General features: G+C 29.4%; 2 protein-coding genes and 1 long non-coding RNA gene across 7 annotated transcripts; 2 read left to right on the forward strand and 1 right to left on the reverse strand.

Annotated features, from left to right (window-relative positions):
• Nucleotides 1–1438: 1438 nt before the first annotated feature.
• LOC139809318 (uncharacterized) lies at nt 1439–8715 on the forward strand. 4 transcript variants are annotated; one of them, XM_071772133.1, is made up of 9 exons: nt 1439–1867; nt 3401–3520; nt 3587–3704; nt 5388–5649; nt 6217–6333; nt 6462–6537; nt 6641–6786; nt 6932–7064; nt 7141–8715. In XM_071772133.1, exons 1-9 carry the CDS (start codon nt 1724–1726, stop codon nt 7198–7200), a joined length of 1176 nt encoding a protein of 391 aa, XP_071628234.1. In that variant the 5' UTR covers nt 1439–1723; the 3' UTR covers nt 7201–8715. The 4 variants fall into 4 exon arrangements, with proteins under 4 accessions (XP_071628234.1, XP_071628233.1, XP_071628235.1 ...); XM_071772132.1 differs by having other exon boundaries at nt 1518–1867; nt 6462–6552; XM_071772135.1 differs by having other exon boundaries at nt 1727–1867; nt 3331–3520; nt 6462–6552.
• Nucleotides 8716–9781: 1066 nt separating this feature from the next.
• LOC139809316 (uncharacterized) lies at nt 9782–14685 on the forward strand. Of its 2 annotated transcripts, XM_071772130.1 has the most exons (9): nt 9851–10573; nt 10917–11036; nt 11118–11235; nt 11309–11573; nt 11644–11766; nt 11951–12041; nt 12200–12342; nt 13877–14009; nt 14097–14685. In XM_071772130.1, the coding sequence occupies exons 1-9, from the start codon at nt 10406–10408 to the stop codon at nt 14145–14147; spliced, it is 1212 nt and encodes a 403-aa protein (XP_071628231.1). In that variant the 5' UTR covers nt 9851–10405; the 3' UTR covers nt 14148–14685. The 2 variants fall into 2 exon arrangements, with proteins under 2 accessions (XP_071628232.1, XP_071628231.1); XM_071772131.1 differs by lacking the exon at nt 14097–14685 and having other exon boundaries at nt 9782–10573; nt 12148–12342.
• On the reverse strand, nt 11346–14842 carry LOC139809320 (uncharacterized). The gene is made up of 3 exons (XR_011731082.1): nt 14702–14842; nt 12124–12330; nt 11346–11699 (listed from the first exon to the last, which is right to left on the reverse strand). It is a non-coding gene; the product is annotated as an uncharacterized lncRNA (long non-coding RNA).
• Nucleotides 14843–15050: the final 208 nt, after the last annotated feature.

Consider the following 15050-nt stretch of genomic DNA (forward strand, 5'->3'; position numbering starts at 1 on the left):
TACAATGGTACGATGCGCCTTTGAGAACACAGAAACAAATATTATTTATCATACAGAAAACCATAAAAAGTTATCACATAGATATCGGTGGCTTGTACAGTCCATCATTAGAAGGTTTCACAATGGTAATTAAATTTTTTTCAATTATACAATTCTAATGCTCAGCAAATATGAAAAATTAATTATTTATTCTAGCTTGCAAGTACGTCACTCTCTTATTTTACTGTTCTCTGTTCAATACAGAAATAATAAATTATCACAATAATATACTTGCGAAGATGGCAAGTTGCTATAATGTTTTAAGATAAAGCTTGAAATGGCAACGAATAAAATAGCCAAATAACAGACATTGTTGCAAAGATATCTTAACGGTTATATGTTTGTTATATTTTGTATATCTTAGTTTTCTTATTACATCTGTCTAATATATGTATTGTCTAGCTATAAATGTATTCTTGCGCGTATAATCATATAATATTTATTCACATTATTACGTATAATACTTACTATGAGATTCGAGCTTTCTAGCTGAGCTCGCAGTTACTGAATCTCATAATCAACGATATCACGTACTCTCTCATGGAAAAAAAAGTATTGTTTTCCACTATGCTGCGCTATAACATAATATCGCTGAAGAGATAAAAATGTGAGATAATTGAAACGTACAGTGTACCTTTACCTACAGATTTAATTTGTATTTTTCCATAATTGAACAAGTGTTATATTGAAATAAGTTTTTCCTTCTTTTTCTTTTCTTTATTCTTATTATTCAAGTACCTATCCCACATTTTCTTCGCGTAGATGTAATCATTTTAAAAATTTAAAGTTGCAATTGCATTCAAAATTATGAAGGATATTCACTGTTATTCTTTATTTCGTATTTATACAGTATTACTAGCAATTTTAATGAGCGTTATTTATTTGAGAAATAAAAATATATTTTAACTCTGACTCCGATATAATGAAATTATTTTGCCATTTTAGCTTCTTTGTTATAATATTACTTTATTATCTTTTCTCCTTTAAAATAGATAATAGATCAGTTTAATTACAATATTTCTCGGTTCAGCACATGCTCGAAAATATTTGCTGCTGATAATATAATATAGTCTACAACTTACTATTATTTTACTTTTATTTGAAGAATTGCAGTTATCACTTGTTATTACATTTTGAGTATTCTTAATAATTCCGTGCCCGAAAAATTTTAAAGTACGAAATATATAGGTAATGCATTATATACCTATATATATAGGTAATGCTCGATGTTCTATTAGTATTATTAGTATTAAATATTCTGTTTTACGTTCTATTGGTATAAAATATCCTGTTCTCTACTTCGCGTGCATATTTATGGGACATAAGCAAAATAAGGAACATTTATGTACATCACATAACTGTAAATTGCGGTAATTTAGTTATCACTGTAATAGAGTATAATAGAACAAAGATATAGTTACTCTTTCGCGAGAAACGTAGCACTTTATTTTATTTTGAATTATATTTTGGCTCTTATATTCTTTTTATGCGAATATAAGCATATTATATCCAAATCTCAATTATAGCATTTACCTTTAGTGTCTGTACGGACAACAAAGTGCCGTAACGTTAAAAAATTGATAATATAATACTGAAAGAAATTAAGTGAACGGTGACGGGGTAAGGGAAAAGAAACTTCTATAGCCTATATGAGTCCTCAGTAACGCTTGGACTATTGCCTGAAATGGAGTTCCCTGAGGAGAAATACTATAGACTCAACTACATTCTATTGTCATCGATTGGACTCTGGCCATATGATAATTGTAGCATCAAACAAATTCAAGTCATACTATCACTACTGATATACATATCGTTTTTTGCAGTTCAGGTATTCGCATTGCTCTTTTTCATACCTTGTACATATACTTAATTTCATTTGTTATATATATTTAACCCTTACATTGTCCATATCTACTTGATATAATAGTTCTTTTAATGTAAATATTTAAATTTGACATTCTAAAATAAATAATAATATAATTTTGATTTGTGCTTATAATAATTATAAAACCCTATATGGATATTCATATTTTAATATTTTTAATATTTTTATTTTTGTTTTCTGTAATTATTTTAATTAATTTTTTAGTATTAATATAGGAAAATTCTACTTGCAAAACATATCTAATTAATACATCGTGTTAAAGAATAATTTTAAAAATGCAACAAAAGTATACGCATAGAATTTGGGATACTGTCAAAATATTCCATACACGGAGAAAATTTTATAGTAAATATTACTATGGTGTCGCACTAGCTGCGGACCATTAAGACGCACAAGTTTAAATGCTATAGTCTTATAGTAAAATTACTATGTTCATAGCATTTAATGCTACGATCATAGCATTCAATGCTATAATTATAGCATTAAATGCTATGATCGTAGCACTAAATGCTATGGACATAGTAATTTTACTCTAAGACTATAAGACTATAGCATTTAAACTTGTCCGTCTTGATGTTCCGCAGTTGGTGCGACAGCATAGTAAAATTTAATATAAAATTTTCTCCGTGTACATATACATTTCATACTATACGCAGATAATGAACAAATAATTACCTGAGTTTTTAGATCTATTCCGTCGTACTTTTTAATTTTTATAATTCTTTATACTACTAATAGATATTATTACATTCAAATTAGATCCATGTCCAGCATATATTACGTTTATTTCTGTTATCTAGTTAATTAAGAAATTTAATATTTGATTTAGAAGATTTTTAGATATAAATATAATATTATGAATCGTGTTAGGCATTTTTCCGTGTGCAAAAATAGCTTGTTAGATAAGAATGTCATCTGCATATTTGACAAAAAAATTATTTTAAAAAAATTATTATACACGCATTTTTTACACTCACACACAAACGGCGATTCAAAATATACTCTAAATACTGTTACGCGTATTTCCCTATAGTAAATAGTTCAATCTCTTTTGTATAATGGATATACTTCTAAGAAAGATTTAACATAATTCAAAAATCACTTGAATCTCATCATAACACAGCTATTTTAGTGTGACAAACGTTTCCTTATCAATTTTCATGATCGAGTACGCATAATCAAATTTATAGGCTTTATTCTAAAGATTAAATATTTTTCTATCTTTTTCATTTTGATGTACAAGAAATTGCAATATTTGAGATCATTGTCAATAATAATATAATGAAATATAATTTGGATAATCTATAAAATAAATACGTAACATATATAATACAAGTATTTAGAATATACTTTAAACGCATATTTTGTGTATGCATGAGTTTTTTTTGAAATAACTTTTCTTTCAGATATGCAGAACCTGCTAGTAATTCTATAATTATAAAATATTATTCGCACATCAGTAAGTGTTGCTTACAGTTTATGAAATTATTCGTTCCGGAATACAGCCTTGATCTTCTTCTGGAAGTGTTAGCTATTAATTTCCTCATTTTAATATGGTTTATCAAATATGTTGCTTTCTCTTCTGTTATGGAAAATGTAAGTTTAACAATAATTTAATCTGAAGTTAATCGCTATGTACAATAACATCGCATGTATTAATAGATAAAACAATTACGGAACTGTGTCCGAAGTCATTGGAGTATTCTGGTAGACGATCGAGAGATTGATATATTACATAAATATGCTAAAATTGGAAAACAATCTACAATAGCTATAGCAAGTAAGTAAAATTTTTCGAAAAAATGTTTAATTACTTTATTTAAATCAAATTTGAATTACCTGAGATAATTATGTATTTCTGAAGTGTAGAACGTAACTTAAAATTAATACAATTAATTGACCAGTTTTTCTTTATGTATTTTGTATATATATATTCTTTATAAATTTTGATATAAATGAGCTAGCTTTATCTTTTAGAAACCGAAATATATCTTTTAGAAACCGAAATACTAAAAAATAGTTGATTTCATCAAGTCGTGCTTGTTGGGTTTTAAAATTAATGCGACAACTACGCATCCTTTGTCAAAGTTCTTTTTCAGTGTATACATATATATAAATATTACCAACAACCATGAAAATATGAATTATGCTTGTGTAAAATACGATCTATATACACACAGAAAAATATCGTTCTATAGCCAAGAAAAGCAATTACTCATTTTATTTTATTTGGTTTGAGTAACAGTTTTCTTTAACAAAGAATATTTTCTTAATATTAGTTTCTTAATATACTCATCATAAGTATTAGAAAAGCTTATCATCATGTGCTTAAAAGAAGAATTTATTTTTCTTTCAAGTATATTCCGAAACTTTATCTAAGAAAAGCAACATAAACTTGATTTGAATATTTACTGATTTTTTAGGTAAGAATATGAAATACTTGGCTGTAGAACGACATTCTTCTAGGTTAGGAGGTTTTCGTGCGCGGTTCGGAGGGATACAGTTTAGAATATTGAAATTCCTGTCATCAGGTGGACTTGAACCCGGTTCCTCGTGGTTATGAGTCTGATACTTTATCACTAGGCCACATCTCTGATTATATTTTTAGTGCTGCAGTATCTAGTTTTGACAGAAGTGATTCATTAATTTCAAGTATATTCTGTAAACTTTATCTAAGAAGCCACATAAGCTTGATTTGAATATTTACTGATTCTTTAGGTAAGAATATGAAATACTTGAAATCAATAAATTACTTCTGTGAAAACTAGATACTGCAACACTAAGAATATAATCAGAGATGTGGCCTAGTGATAAAGTGTCAGACTCATAACCACGAGGAACCTGGTTCAAGTCCACCTGAGGACAGGAATTTTTATATTCTAAACTGTAAGTACTACCCCTCCGCACCGCGCACGAAAACCTCCTAACCTACATTCCACTTAGGAACTAAAGAATTAAAGAAAATTAAAAAAATAAAAATAATATTAATTGTAATCATCAAGAATACAAATTCTTTTTTGAAGTAAACGATTATTCTAAATGAATAAAATTTTTACTTGATTCAAATAACGGATAAACTTCTCTCAAGAAAATGTAATATCTTTATTGAAGTATATGCTTCTCTTCCGTGGACTCTATATTGTAAGTAAACAAAATGTTCGTATTAATTTAATATTCTTGTTTCAAGTACTAAACTTGCTAAGATCTAGAATATGTTTTGAGTAAATGTGATACTTATGACGACTTTATGGTAGATTTGCTCATATATGAACTTATCAAATACTTGAATCAAGTAATATTAACTTGCAGGTAGTTTATATTTTTCTGTGTGTATCTATTATTTAAAAATATATTTTTTTATAATTTCGTTAAACTTGACAAATAATAATTTGAACGTTTACACATATGAGGCAACGATTATTCTGTGTGACTGAATAAATTAATAAAATTTTAAAAATTTTAGTATGCGTCTATTTTGGAATTCTCAGTTTCACTTTAGTACAATATATTCCGGATTTACTTGATATCGTAATGCCTTTAAATGAGTCTCGTCCACGTATGCTTCTCCATCAGACAAAATATTTTGCCAATCAGCAAAATTATTTTCATATCATAATGATACATGAGGCTATTGGGCTACTCCTTAGTGGAACTACTGGAGTAGCTGCTGAAACGTTCTTATTAGTAAACTCATTACATGCTTTCGGAATGTTTAAAATTGCTAGGTACATCGTAAGTGAGATTCTTATTAAACAATTCTAATTAAAAACTTTTTTCATTGCTTTTGTTCATTTTTTATCTCTTAAGCTAAAAATTCAATGGTTGTATTTTCTTTTTAAGAAAATATTTTCAGGTAATAAATCAGATTTTCTTATTCGACTGATATCAATCTGTAGATTTTTTATTCATAGCACTTATTAGATTTTAGATACAGTCGAATCCTGGCACCGTTCATTCTTTTCTCCTTATTATTTACTGCTTTTACTCTTGCGTTGCTTTCTCTTTCGTTTTATGCATAATTACATGTGATTTCGCAAATATAAAATAGTGAGGAAATAGGGCAAGAAGAAAAGCTGATGGAAATAATAGGAAAGTAATAAGAAGTAAACAATATGGGATATACCTAATTGATTCGTATTTATTATTGCTGAATATATATACATATATATGTGTTCCATATTTATTAAAATAATGTATAATAGAACAACTATATGATATAGTTTTATGGTAAAAATTTAAATTAATAGCGTGCTGTATTATGTACTTCTTTCATGACATACAGAATTTTATAGTTACCGTATGGAACGTATGTTAAGCATAGATGTTTCACAAATACCTATAGCTAAAAGCTATATTATATTCCATGATAAAATAACCGCTGCAGTGGACATCCATAGGAGAGCGATCGAGTTAGTATATCAATAATTCCAAAAATGTCTCTTATTCAAATAGAGTATTGGCAAGAGCTCAAAGAATATTGTAACTTTTTGCAATTTAATGATGGGAGAGTAATAACGAAAAATCTTTATTCTGTTAGATTTTCGGACCTATTAAAAGCAAAGTTTGGACTGTCGTACTTATTTATGGTTGTAGCGGCTATATGTTCGGCAACTGTTAGTCTCTTTCGTGTGTGTAGAAATACTGGTTGTATACGATCACTGTCGCTAGCTTTATAAGATTATTTGTAATTATTGCAACCATCGATTTTATTTGCAGCTATTTCGAATAATGACGATGCAACAGGAAAAGATGGAAATTGTTAAATTACTCTGTTATGTGGTTTTCCTTTTTCTATTTTTAGTTGTAGCCAATTTTGTTGGGCAAGAATTTATAAATCGCGACAGTCATGTCCATCGAACAATGTATGTAGTGCAATTAATAGATTTTTTTAAATACAATATATGATATATTGTATAATCAAAAATTTTACAATTTGAAGACTTATATACAGGTTCTATATAAAGATATGTTCAGAAAATAATTAATTTTTCTTTTTTCGCAATATAGATGCAATACGAAATGGTACAATGCTCCGTTAAAGATACAAAAGTTTGTACTTTTTTTGATCAGAAAAACTACAAAAAGTTATAAAGTTGATGCTGCTGGTTTGTTCAGTCCCTCCTTGGAAGGTTTGGCCACGGTGAGAAGTCACAGCATTAATAAAAGTAATTATCGTATTAACCAGCTATACATATAAATAATATTTTTTGTTTTAGACGATGAGCTTATTGCTTTCTTTTCTGACGCTCTTATGTTCTATACAACTTCAGTTATAAAAAATACATCCGTCAATTTTATAATTTTATGATAATACGGAAACACATGATATCACATGTTATATAAATCTCACAAAATCATATTAATTTTAACAAAATATTTTTAATAAGCAATACGATTAAAGATCTGTGTTTAAAAAGTATAATCTTGATTTCTTTGTTATTAATTTCAATCTGTTTAGCAAATACTACAACGTTAATCATTATGTCACATTTTCCCCAATGTACAAACATGTTTGATTAAAATAGCTTGCTTATTTTTATAATAAAGAAAATAAAATAAAAATTTTTAAATTTACTACTTTTTATATAAATAAAAATATGTATGTATATACGTACAAATGCCATCAAGTGAAAAATTTTCTTTAACAATTTGTAATCTATAAAAGAAATAAGCAAGCTAAAAATAGACACGAATTTGAATGGCAATGCGTTCCTTCGAAAAAATTCTATTGAAATCACGTTCCGTGAGGATAATAACCTTGCTTCCGGTGCTCAGTCTCCCTTCTACTCAACTTTAATCGAATGGAGAATTATCTTCGTTTGTTATGCAGAAGGTAACTATTCATTCAACTGTTCAGCAGGATTAAAGTAACGTCTATTACGAACACTTGAACGAAACTGAAGAACGATCGTTAGCGCAAAATGATGAAAGCGCCTGCGCCAACTTCGGGAGAAAGAAAATTTTTCCCTTTCAATATTATCTTCTTATTTGCACACTTTGCAGAACAATCTTTATCTTGCCGTTGGTACTTTACGACAATTACAGAAATATTGTTTGAAAAGTAATATGTATTGATCGGCTCATTACTGACCCTTTTCTTTTACTGGTACGACAGATGAACTTTCCTACTGCTGTTTGGCTTCTATTATTAATTATTTATTACCATAATTTCGCACAATCATTGAAACAGAAATGCGATAAAAATAGCGGAAAGCGAGAATCTTTAATAAAATATAAGTAGATATTGTAAATATTGTACATTTTTGTAATGACACTGACTTTCAAAACATCAAAACATTTAAGTTTAAGATATTCTACATGAAAGATATTTAAAACTTTTATTTTATACATAACTATTCAAATATCCCCATATTTGGTCCTCTTATTTTGTTTAAGAAATAAAATATATTAAAATCATATATACATATATATAATAACGTATAAAAAAAGCAATGCTTATTATTATTAACGATAGATAAAAAAGCTACTAAAGCTAATAAATTATCATTGGAATTTAATAAAGTGCAAAGAGGAGTTGAAAATTTTACAGGAATATTACTACACCGCAAAACTGTTGACTTTTATAGGAGCATGGTAAAATATCTTTTTAATACACTGATAGCTGCAAACATTGGAATTTATTAGATATCAATGATAATAGCCTTAATTTTACTAGCACTTTGTTATTAAAAGCTTTAATTAAGAGAAAAAATGTATATTACTACGAGATATAACATCAAATTTTATTTTTATTAAGTTATAATGAGGAAAAATAAAAGATGTGAAAAACATATTATTTGTGACATTATATTAACCCTTTCAACACTGAATACTTTTGTTTATTATTTAAATTGGGCACTGAAATAGCATCATTTGTTAGACGTCTTTACACATTTATACTGAAAGGAATAATATAACATTTTTATAAATAGGATCAATTATAATATGATTTATATTTTAGCTCTTGAGCTGCTCTTTATCTTATTTCACGATTTTTGTGTCACTACAAAATTAACGTTCTCATGGGTGATATGCATAATACCACAGACGAAAATGTTATTAAAAATCACTTTGTGCTGATCGATCATCGAAATACATACGAGATCACATGCAACGAAAAATTATAATTCACGTGCAGAAATGATCGAGCCAGTGTCTTAAGATTCACTATAGTACAAAGTAGTGTTAAATGTATTGCTTGTCAAAATATAATATATAAATATCAATTTAATCGTCAAGTTTTAATCATAAAATACTACTCCTATTTCTATTTTCTACATAGACGTGATATATGAATCTATGATGGTTTATTCAGGCTGAAAAACAATTGTGAATCTTGACTCATCTGCACGTTATGTTAAGAGAACATACTGAACATGAATACACACACATATAGAAAACGAAAAAAGGAGATACTGAAAATAGAGTACGGAAGTAGAAAATTTCTACAGGCACCAGTTTTTACATTCACAGCAAATGTACCAACATTTATATACTCCTTTTTTATTTCACCGGGTGAATGCAGTTTCCACGTTGCCATTAATTTCATCACTAACATCATTAAAAATGTAGTACGAAAAATACGAAAAAAAGCTTTCTGATGTTTTCGAAGAAAAAAGAACAAAAGGGAAGAAAATTGCTTTCGGATTGTATCCCTTTTTAGAGCATAATGTATAAAAGAAGATAACGAAATAAATTGATCACATTTTTATTAAGATATAAGGATTAATACCTGGTTGGTCAAATATTAATGATAAAATATATTTTTTAGAAAAAAAAATAAACGTTATTACGTTAATAATATCATTTTGGCACTTTTTTATTGGATGAGTTATACATTATAAATCAATGTTCTATGAAATGAAACATTAGAATATTACCTATCAATTCAGACACATGAGAAATATGTCTAAGTTTTGACAGTATAATGATATATTAATTCATAGTTTCGCGCACCTTAAACATATTAAAGTAAAATCAATCTTCAAAATATTTGTCGTATGATATCCAATATTCCCATACACACCTTTACAACGTTCTGATGATTATAATCGCATAGCAACCTTTTTCCAACAATATTGGTATTGTTGAATACATGTCGAAAGAGAGCACCCGAGCACCGTTACCGTCTAACGTCTCGAATCGAACTGAAGAGGCATGAAAATACGCGAAAACGACGTTGCAATTGCGCTTGCGTCGCCGTCGATCGAATATGAGGGAGCGACAATAATAGAGAGGAAATAACTTTGCAAGTAATACATATTTGTTTCCAATATTTAGACGCTTTATTCAGATGTAAGCTAAAACTATAATTTAAGTTACAATTTTGTAATTTTACGATATTAGTAGAATTTTGTAATTTCGACATTAGTGTAATATTTGCAAGTGGAAAAACGTGGAAAATTAGAAAATATGAAATTATAAAAGAACATAGCAAGTGGAGATGAAAAAAAGATATTTCTAGAAAAAATTTGAACACAAATGCATCGCAGCACTCGTACCGAAATGAGTTGTATGGCGGATAGTTATTACACTATTAATCGGAACCTGTTACTATGTGTCGGCCTATGGCCATATCAAGGACTTGGTTTCAGGTGTATTCTAATAACATTTATAACCATAGTACTTTTATCCAGCGTAGTATTTCAGGTATGAATCTCTTTAAATCTTATATCTGTAACTAATTATCTTCGATGTTATTTAATATTGCTATTTGATATAAGAATGAACAAAATAGAGTGCGCGAAAATTTAGCGCATAATTAATTTTAATAAATTCTCTGCGAGGAAATTGCAATAGCATAAAATTCTGAATATTCTGATGAATTCAGCGATGTTAAATGCTAATTAGAATTATTATATATTTGTATATGTAATATGTATATTGTAATAACTTCTTCGAAACCACTACAAAATTATTCTAGCCAGAAGGTTATTAATATTAACAAAATTAATTAAAAGTCAAAATAGCCGGAAAAATGTATCGCTTTCAGCTAACAACCTTCGTCACGAAAGAATACAGCATGGAACTTCTTCTAAAGATCCTCGCGTATAGTATTCCATGGCTGAGCTATATGTTGAAGTATAATCTTTTTTGCTTAAATATGAAAAAGGTAATTATATTCGATATTAATCCTATTTAGGACATTTTTGAGAAAAAAAAATGACGGATAATCATTATCTTACAAATTTAGATGCGAGGTCTTGTAGAACGAGTGCGTTTCGACTGGAGTGAATTAAACAATGTGCGTGAACTTGAAATAATAAAACGGTATTCAGCTATCGGAAGATTCATCACGTTAGTTACGACATGTAAGCAACATCTAATGTTCCAACGTACTTTCCAAGGTTCGGTAATGATTTAAAATTGATTTAACTATTGCAGTGTTCATCTATATGTCTATATTTGGCTTTGTCGTGGTACAGCTTCTAGCAAATTTTATTCTGGACTACATAACGGCCGCAAACGAATCTCGTCCGCGGCGGCTTCCGGCCGAGGCCGAGTGTTTTGTGGATCAAGAAAAGTATTTCACTCTGCTCATGTCATATGTGTTCCTTGTTGTCATATGTGGCCTAACCACGGTAATAGCCATCGAGACGCTTTTTATGTCATACACGCAACACGCATGTGGATTATTCGAAGTAGCCAAGTAAATACAGTGTTTCAAGAAGCGGATCAACAAATTTTGATGACGTTTTACAAATTTCATTACTTTTCAGTTGTCGCGTAGAACAAGCATTGCACAAAGGTATGGCGAGAGATATAATATCTGTTGCTGAAAAAAACACAATAATATGTCAGGGAATAGTCAGTGCAGTCGATGTACACAGGAAAGCAATTGAGTCCGTAATTCTCATTAATTTAACCAAGAAAATTTTTTTCGTTCTCTACCGTGATTTTTTTCTAAATTATTCATTTCTCTAATAACTTTGCCTGATATACATGTATAATAACTATTACCTAACTTTTGTCAGGTAGTAATTATTATACATATACATATTCATCTTATACACGTCATTATTCAAGGTTTATCGAAATGTCGATAACAAGTTTTAAGTGGGTGTATTTTATCACACTACCAATAACCGTGCTATCGCTGAGCATCAATCTCTATCGCGTGAGTAATTACTGATATATTCTTATCGATACTAATAACGCTGAGTAATTAACATATCTTAGATGTTGTCAACGTGACACACCTGCGTATACCATTGTATCCGTAGATACAAGATTTGCATTCCTCACAAAGCAAACTGATCGTTTGTATGATCGCAGCTTTCTCGGCTAATAACGACCGAGGAATATCAGGATACAATAACAACTCTTCTGTTTGTTCTTGGTCATTTTTGGTATCTGTTCTTCTGCAACTATTTGGGACAGGAGGTGATCGATCATAGCAGCAATGTCTTTCATAAAACGTGAGAGTTAATTAGTCATATACTTTATATATATATATAGAGTGTAACATAAATGTGGGCCGCTACTTGAAGGGTGTAGTCTACTCATCAAAATGAGTAAAAAAGTTCACATAAACGTATGTCCAAAAATGCATCGTTTTCACTTTACAATCATACGCCCCTAAAGAAGCGGCCCACATTTATGTTACATTCTGTATATATATGCATATATGTATATATAAAATATATATTAGGATGGTCCTTATTTTTCGACTTTTATTCTGCGGCACCCCCCAGAATGTTTCCAATTCGCAAAAAAATAATCCCTGCCAAAGCTCAGCTCGATCAGATAACGGAAACCCGTGCCCCCGGATTTTTAAACATTTGAGTTCTTTTGTATCAAACTGTTTATTCCATCAACATTGGTTTTTAAAGCGTATTTTCCACAAAAATCGGCCTAAAGCACTTTTCTTTTTTTGACATGTGTGTCTTGCTTTTCTGCATCGTTTGAGACCTTATACGTCTCATTTAAACAATTAGGTAAATTGTTAATAACTAAAAAATAAAAATAAATAGTTATTGCATTTATTGCTTGATCAGCTGGAAAAAATTATGTATGGCTACAAAAGTTATAGTAGTATGTTTAGAGCCAAAAGAAGGACAAAAATTAAAAGATTACTCTATTAACTCTATATAAAATAATCAGTTGTAAAAGTTTAAACGCGTTTTTCTCGAAACTATTGTACAATTTTGTAGCTGGGCGCTCGCGTATCTCAGCCAATTTTTATCCGAATGACTTGAAATTTGGACAGAATGTTTATAACAAAATTGTCAGTTAAGCGTACGATTTTTTTATTTGACAATTAGTTTTTTAAAAACAATTAAAAAAGTAAAAAAATTTATGGTTGAATTTCAAACTTTTTTTTAGAACTGCGCCATTTTGTTAAAGATTAATATTTTAAAAAATCCGTACGCTTAACTGAAACTACATATTATAGTTTAAAATGACACCAAATTTCTTTTATTTTAGACATCTTGTTCTGACGGAACATGAGCACCCGCGCACCCACAAGTTTTTTGCACCAACTTCATGAAATTTATTATTTCTCGCGAAGAAAAAATTTACGAAAATAGCATTCTTTTTCCGGCCGTCACAGTGGTTTCCCCCCTTAAGTCTCCTCAGGTCCCCTCCTAGAATAGGGGTCCTCGGGGCTCCCAACTATGTCAGGATACAATAAATGCAATAACTATTTATTACTTTTATTTTTAGTTATTAATAATTCGCCTAATTGTTTAAATAAGACGAATAAGGTCTCAAACGGTGCAGAAAAGCAAGGCACACATGTTAAATAAAAAAGAAAAGTCCTCTAGTCCGATTTTTGTGGAAAATACACTTTAAAAATCAATCAAAAAAATTAAAGAAAAAAATTTTTTGTCGAGTAAATAAGGACCACCCTAATATATATGTATATTATAATATATAGAGAAGAATAAATTTGTTCCAATATGTATATTAAAACTTTCAATAATGATCATCTAATGGTATATTATATAGATACAACGTACAATGGTACACGGCTCCGGTGAAAGTGCAAAAGTTATTGCTGCTTGTAATGCAAAGAAGTATGCGACATTGCACAATTATGATCGGCGGCTTATTCATTCCGTCGTTAGAAGGATTCGCCACGGTAAATTCTCGACACTAATAATAATCTGTCATCGAACATTATTGCTTTATAAATTGTCAGAAATACAATTTTCGCTTTTCATTTTAGCTTACAAGCATGTCACTTTCATATTTTATGGTAATTTATTCTATCCAGTGAGCTCGTAAAATAAAATTTATCATTAGTCGAACACATAGGTTGTGTCACAATACAGTAATTCTGGTATACCTATTGCAAATGTTAATGTAATAGTACAAAAGTAATTTGTAAAATTATATTTATTATTATTTATTGTATAAAGAACAATTTTACGGAATTAACCAGTATATGTTTTATGGAACCGTAATGCGTAATGCAAAAATATAATAAGGATTGGTACAACATTAATCCAAGAGGATACACAAAACAATCGAACTGTATCTCTAAAAAAAAAAGGAAAACATAATTTCGCTTCCTGTTTACATTGTACAGTTTTTTTATCAGATTTGTAAAATTAATATATATTCTAGGAGTAAGAACGATAATATTATCATTATGTCCGATATCTTTAGAAAATTTATTCACATTCCGGCAATTTAATCTTAATAAATTAATTTTATGGAAATTTATTTAATAAAAATACCATTTAAATGGAAATTTTTTACGGCATTGTGAGTTTTAAGGGTAATTACGTTACAAACTAATATATTACATTAGTAATTATGACAGCTTACTAATTTAGAGTTTTTGATCCAAATAAGTCATCACGCAGTAATTCACAACGTAATCTTCATGGTGCTCGCCCAGCATGGTACGCAAATCACAGTTTCGTACGAATACAATCGTATAATAATTTTTTTAGTTAATCTCGAATGATGTTAGCACTTTAGACCATATACTACTGGACTGCGCGTTAGTGATGGGGACTGGCGCCGAGTTGACGGACAAGGACAGCATAGTTTGACACGCGTGTCAAACTATGTTTGTTTCTTTCCCGTAACTTGGCGCCACTCTATCAAAAGTGCAACGTGCAGTCCAGTAGTACATGGTCGAAGGTTAGCACACATTATTTCAGTACGCGCA

This window comes from Temnothorax longispinosus, chromosome 3 (assembly GCF_030848805.1).
Source record: "Temnothorax longispinosus isolate EJ_2023e chromosome 3, Tlon_JGU_v1, whole genome shotgun sequence".
NCBI lineage: Eukaryota > Metazoa > Arthropoda > Insecta > Hymenoptera > Formicidae > Temnothorax > Temnothorax longispinosus.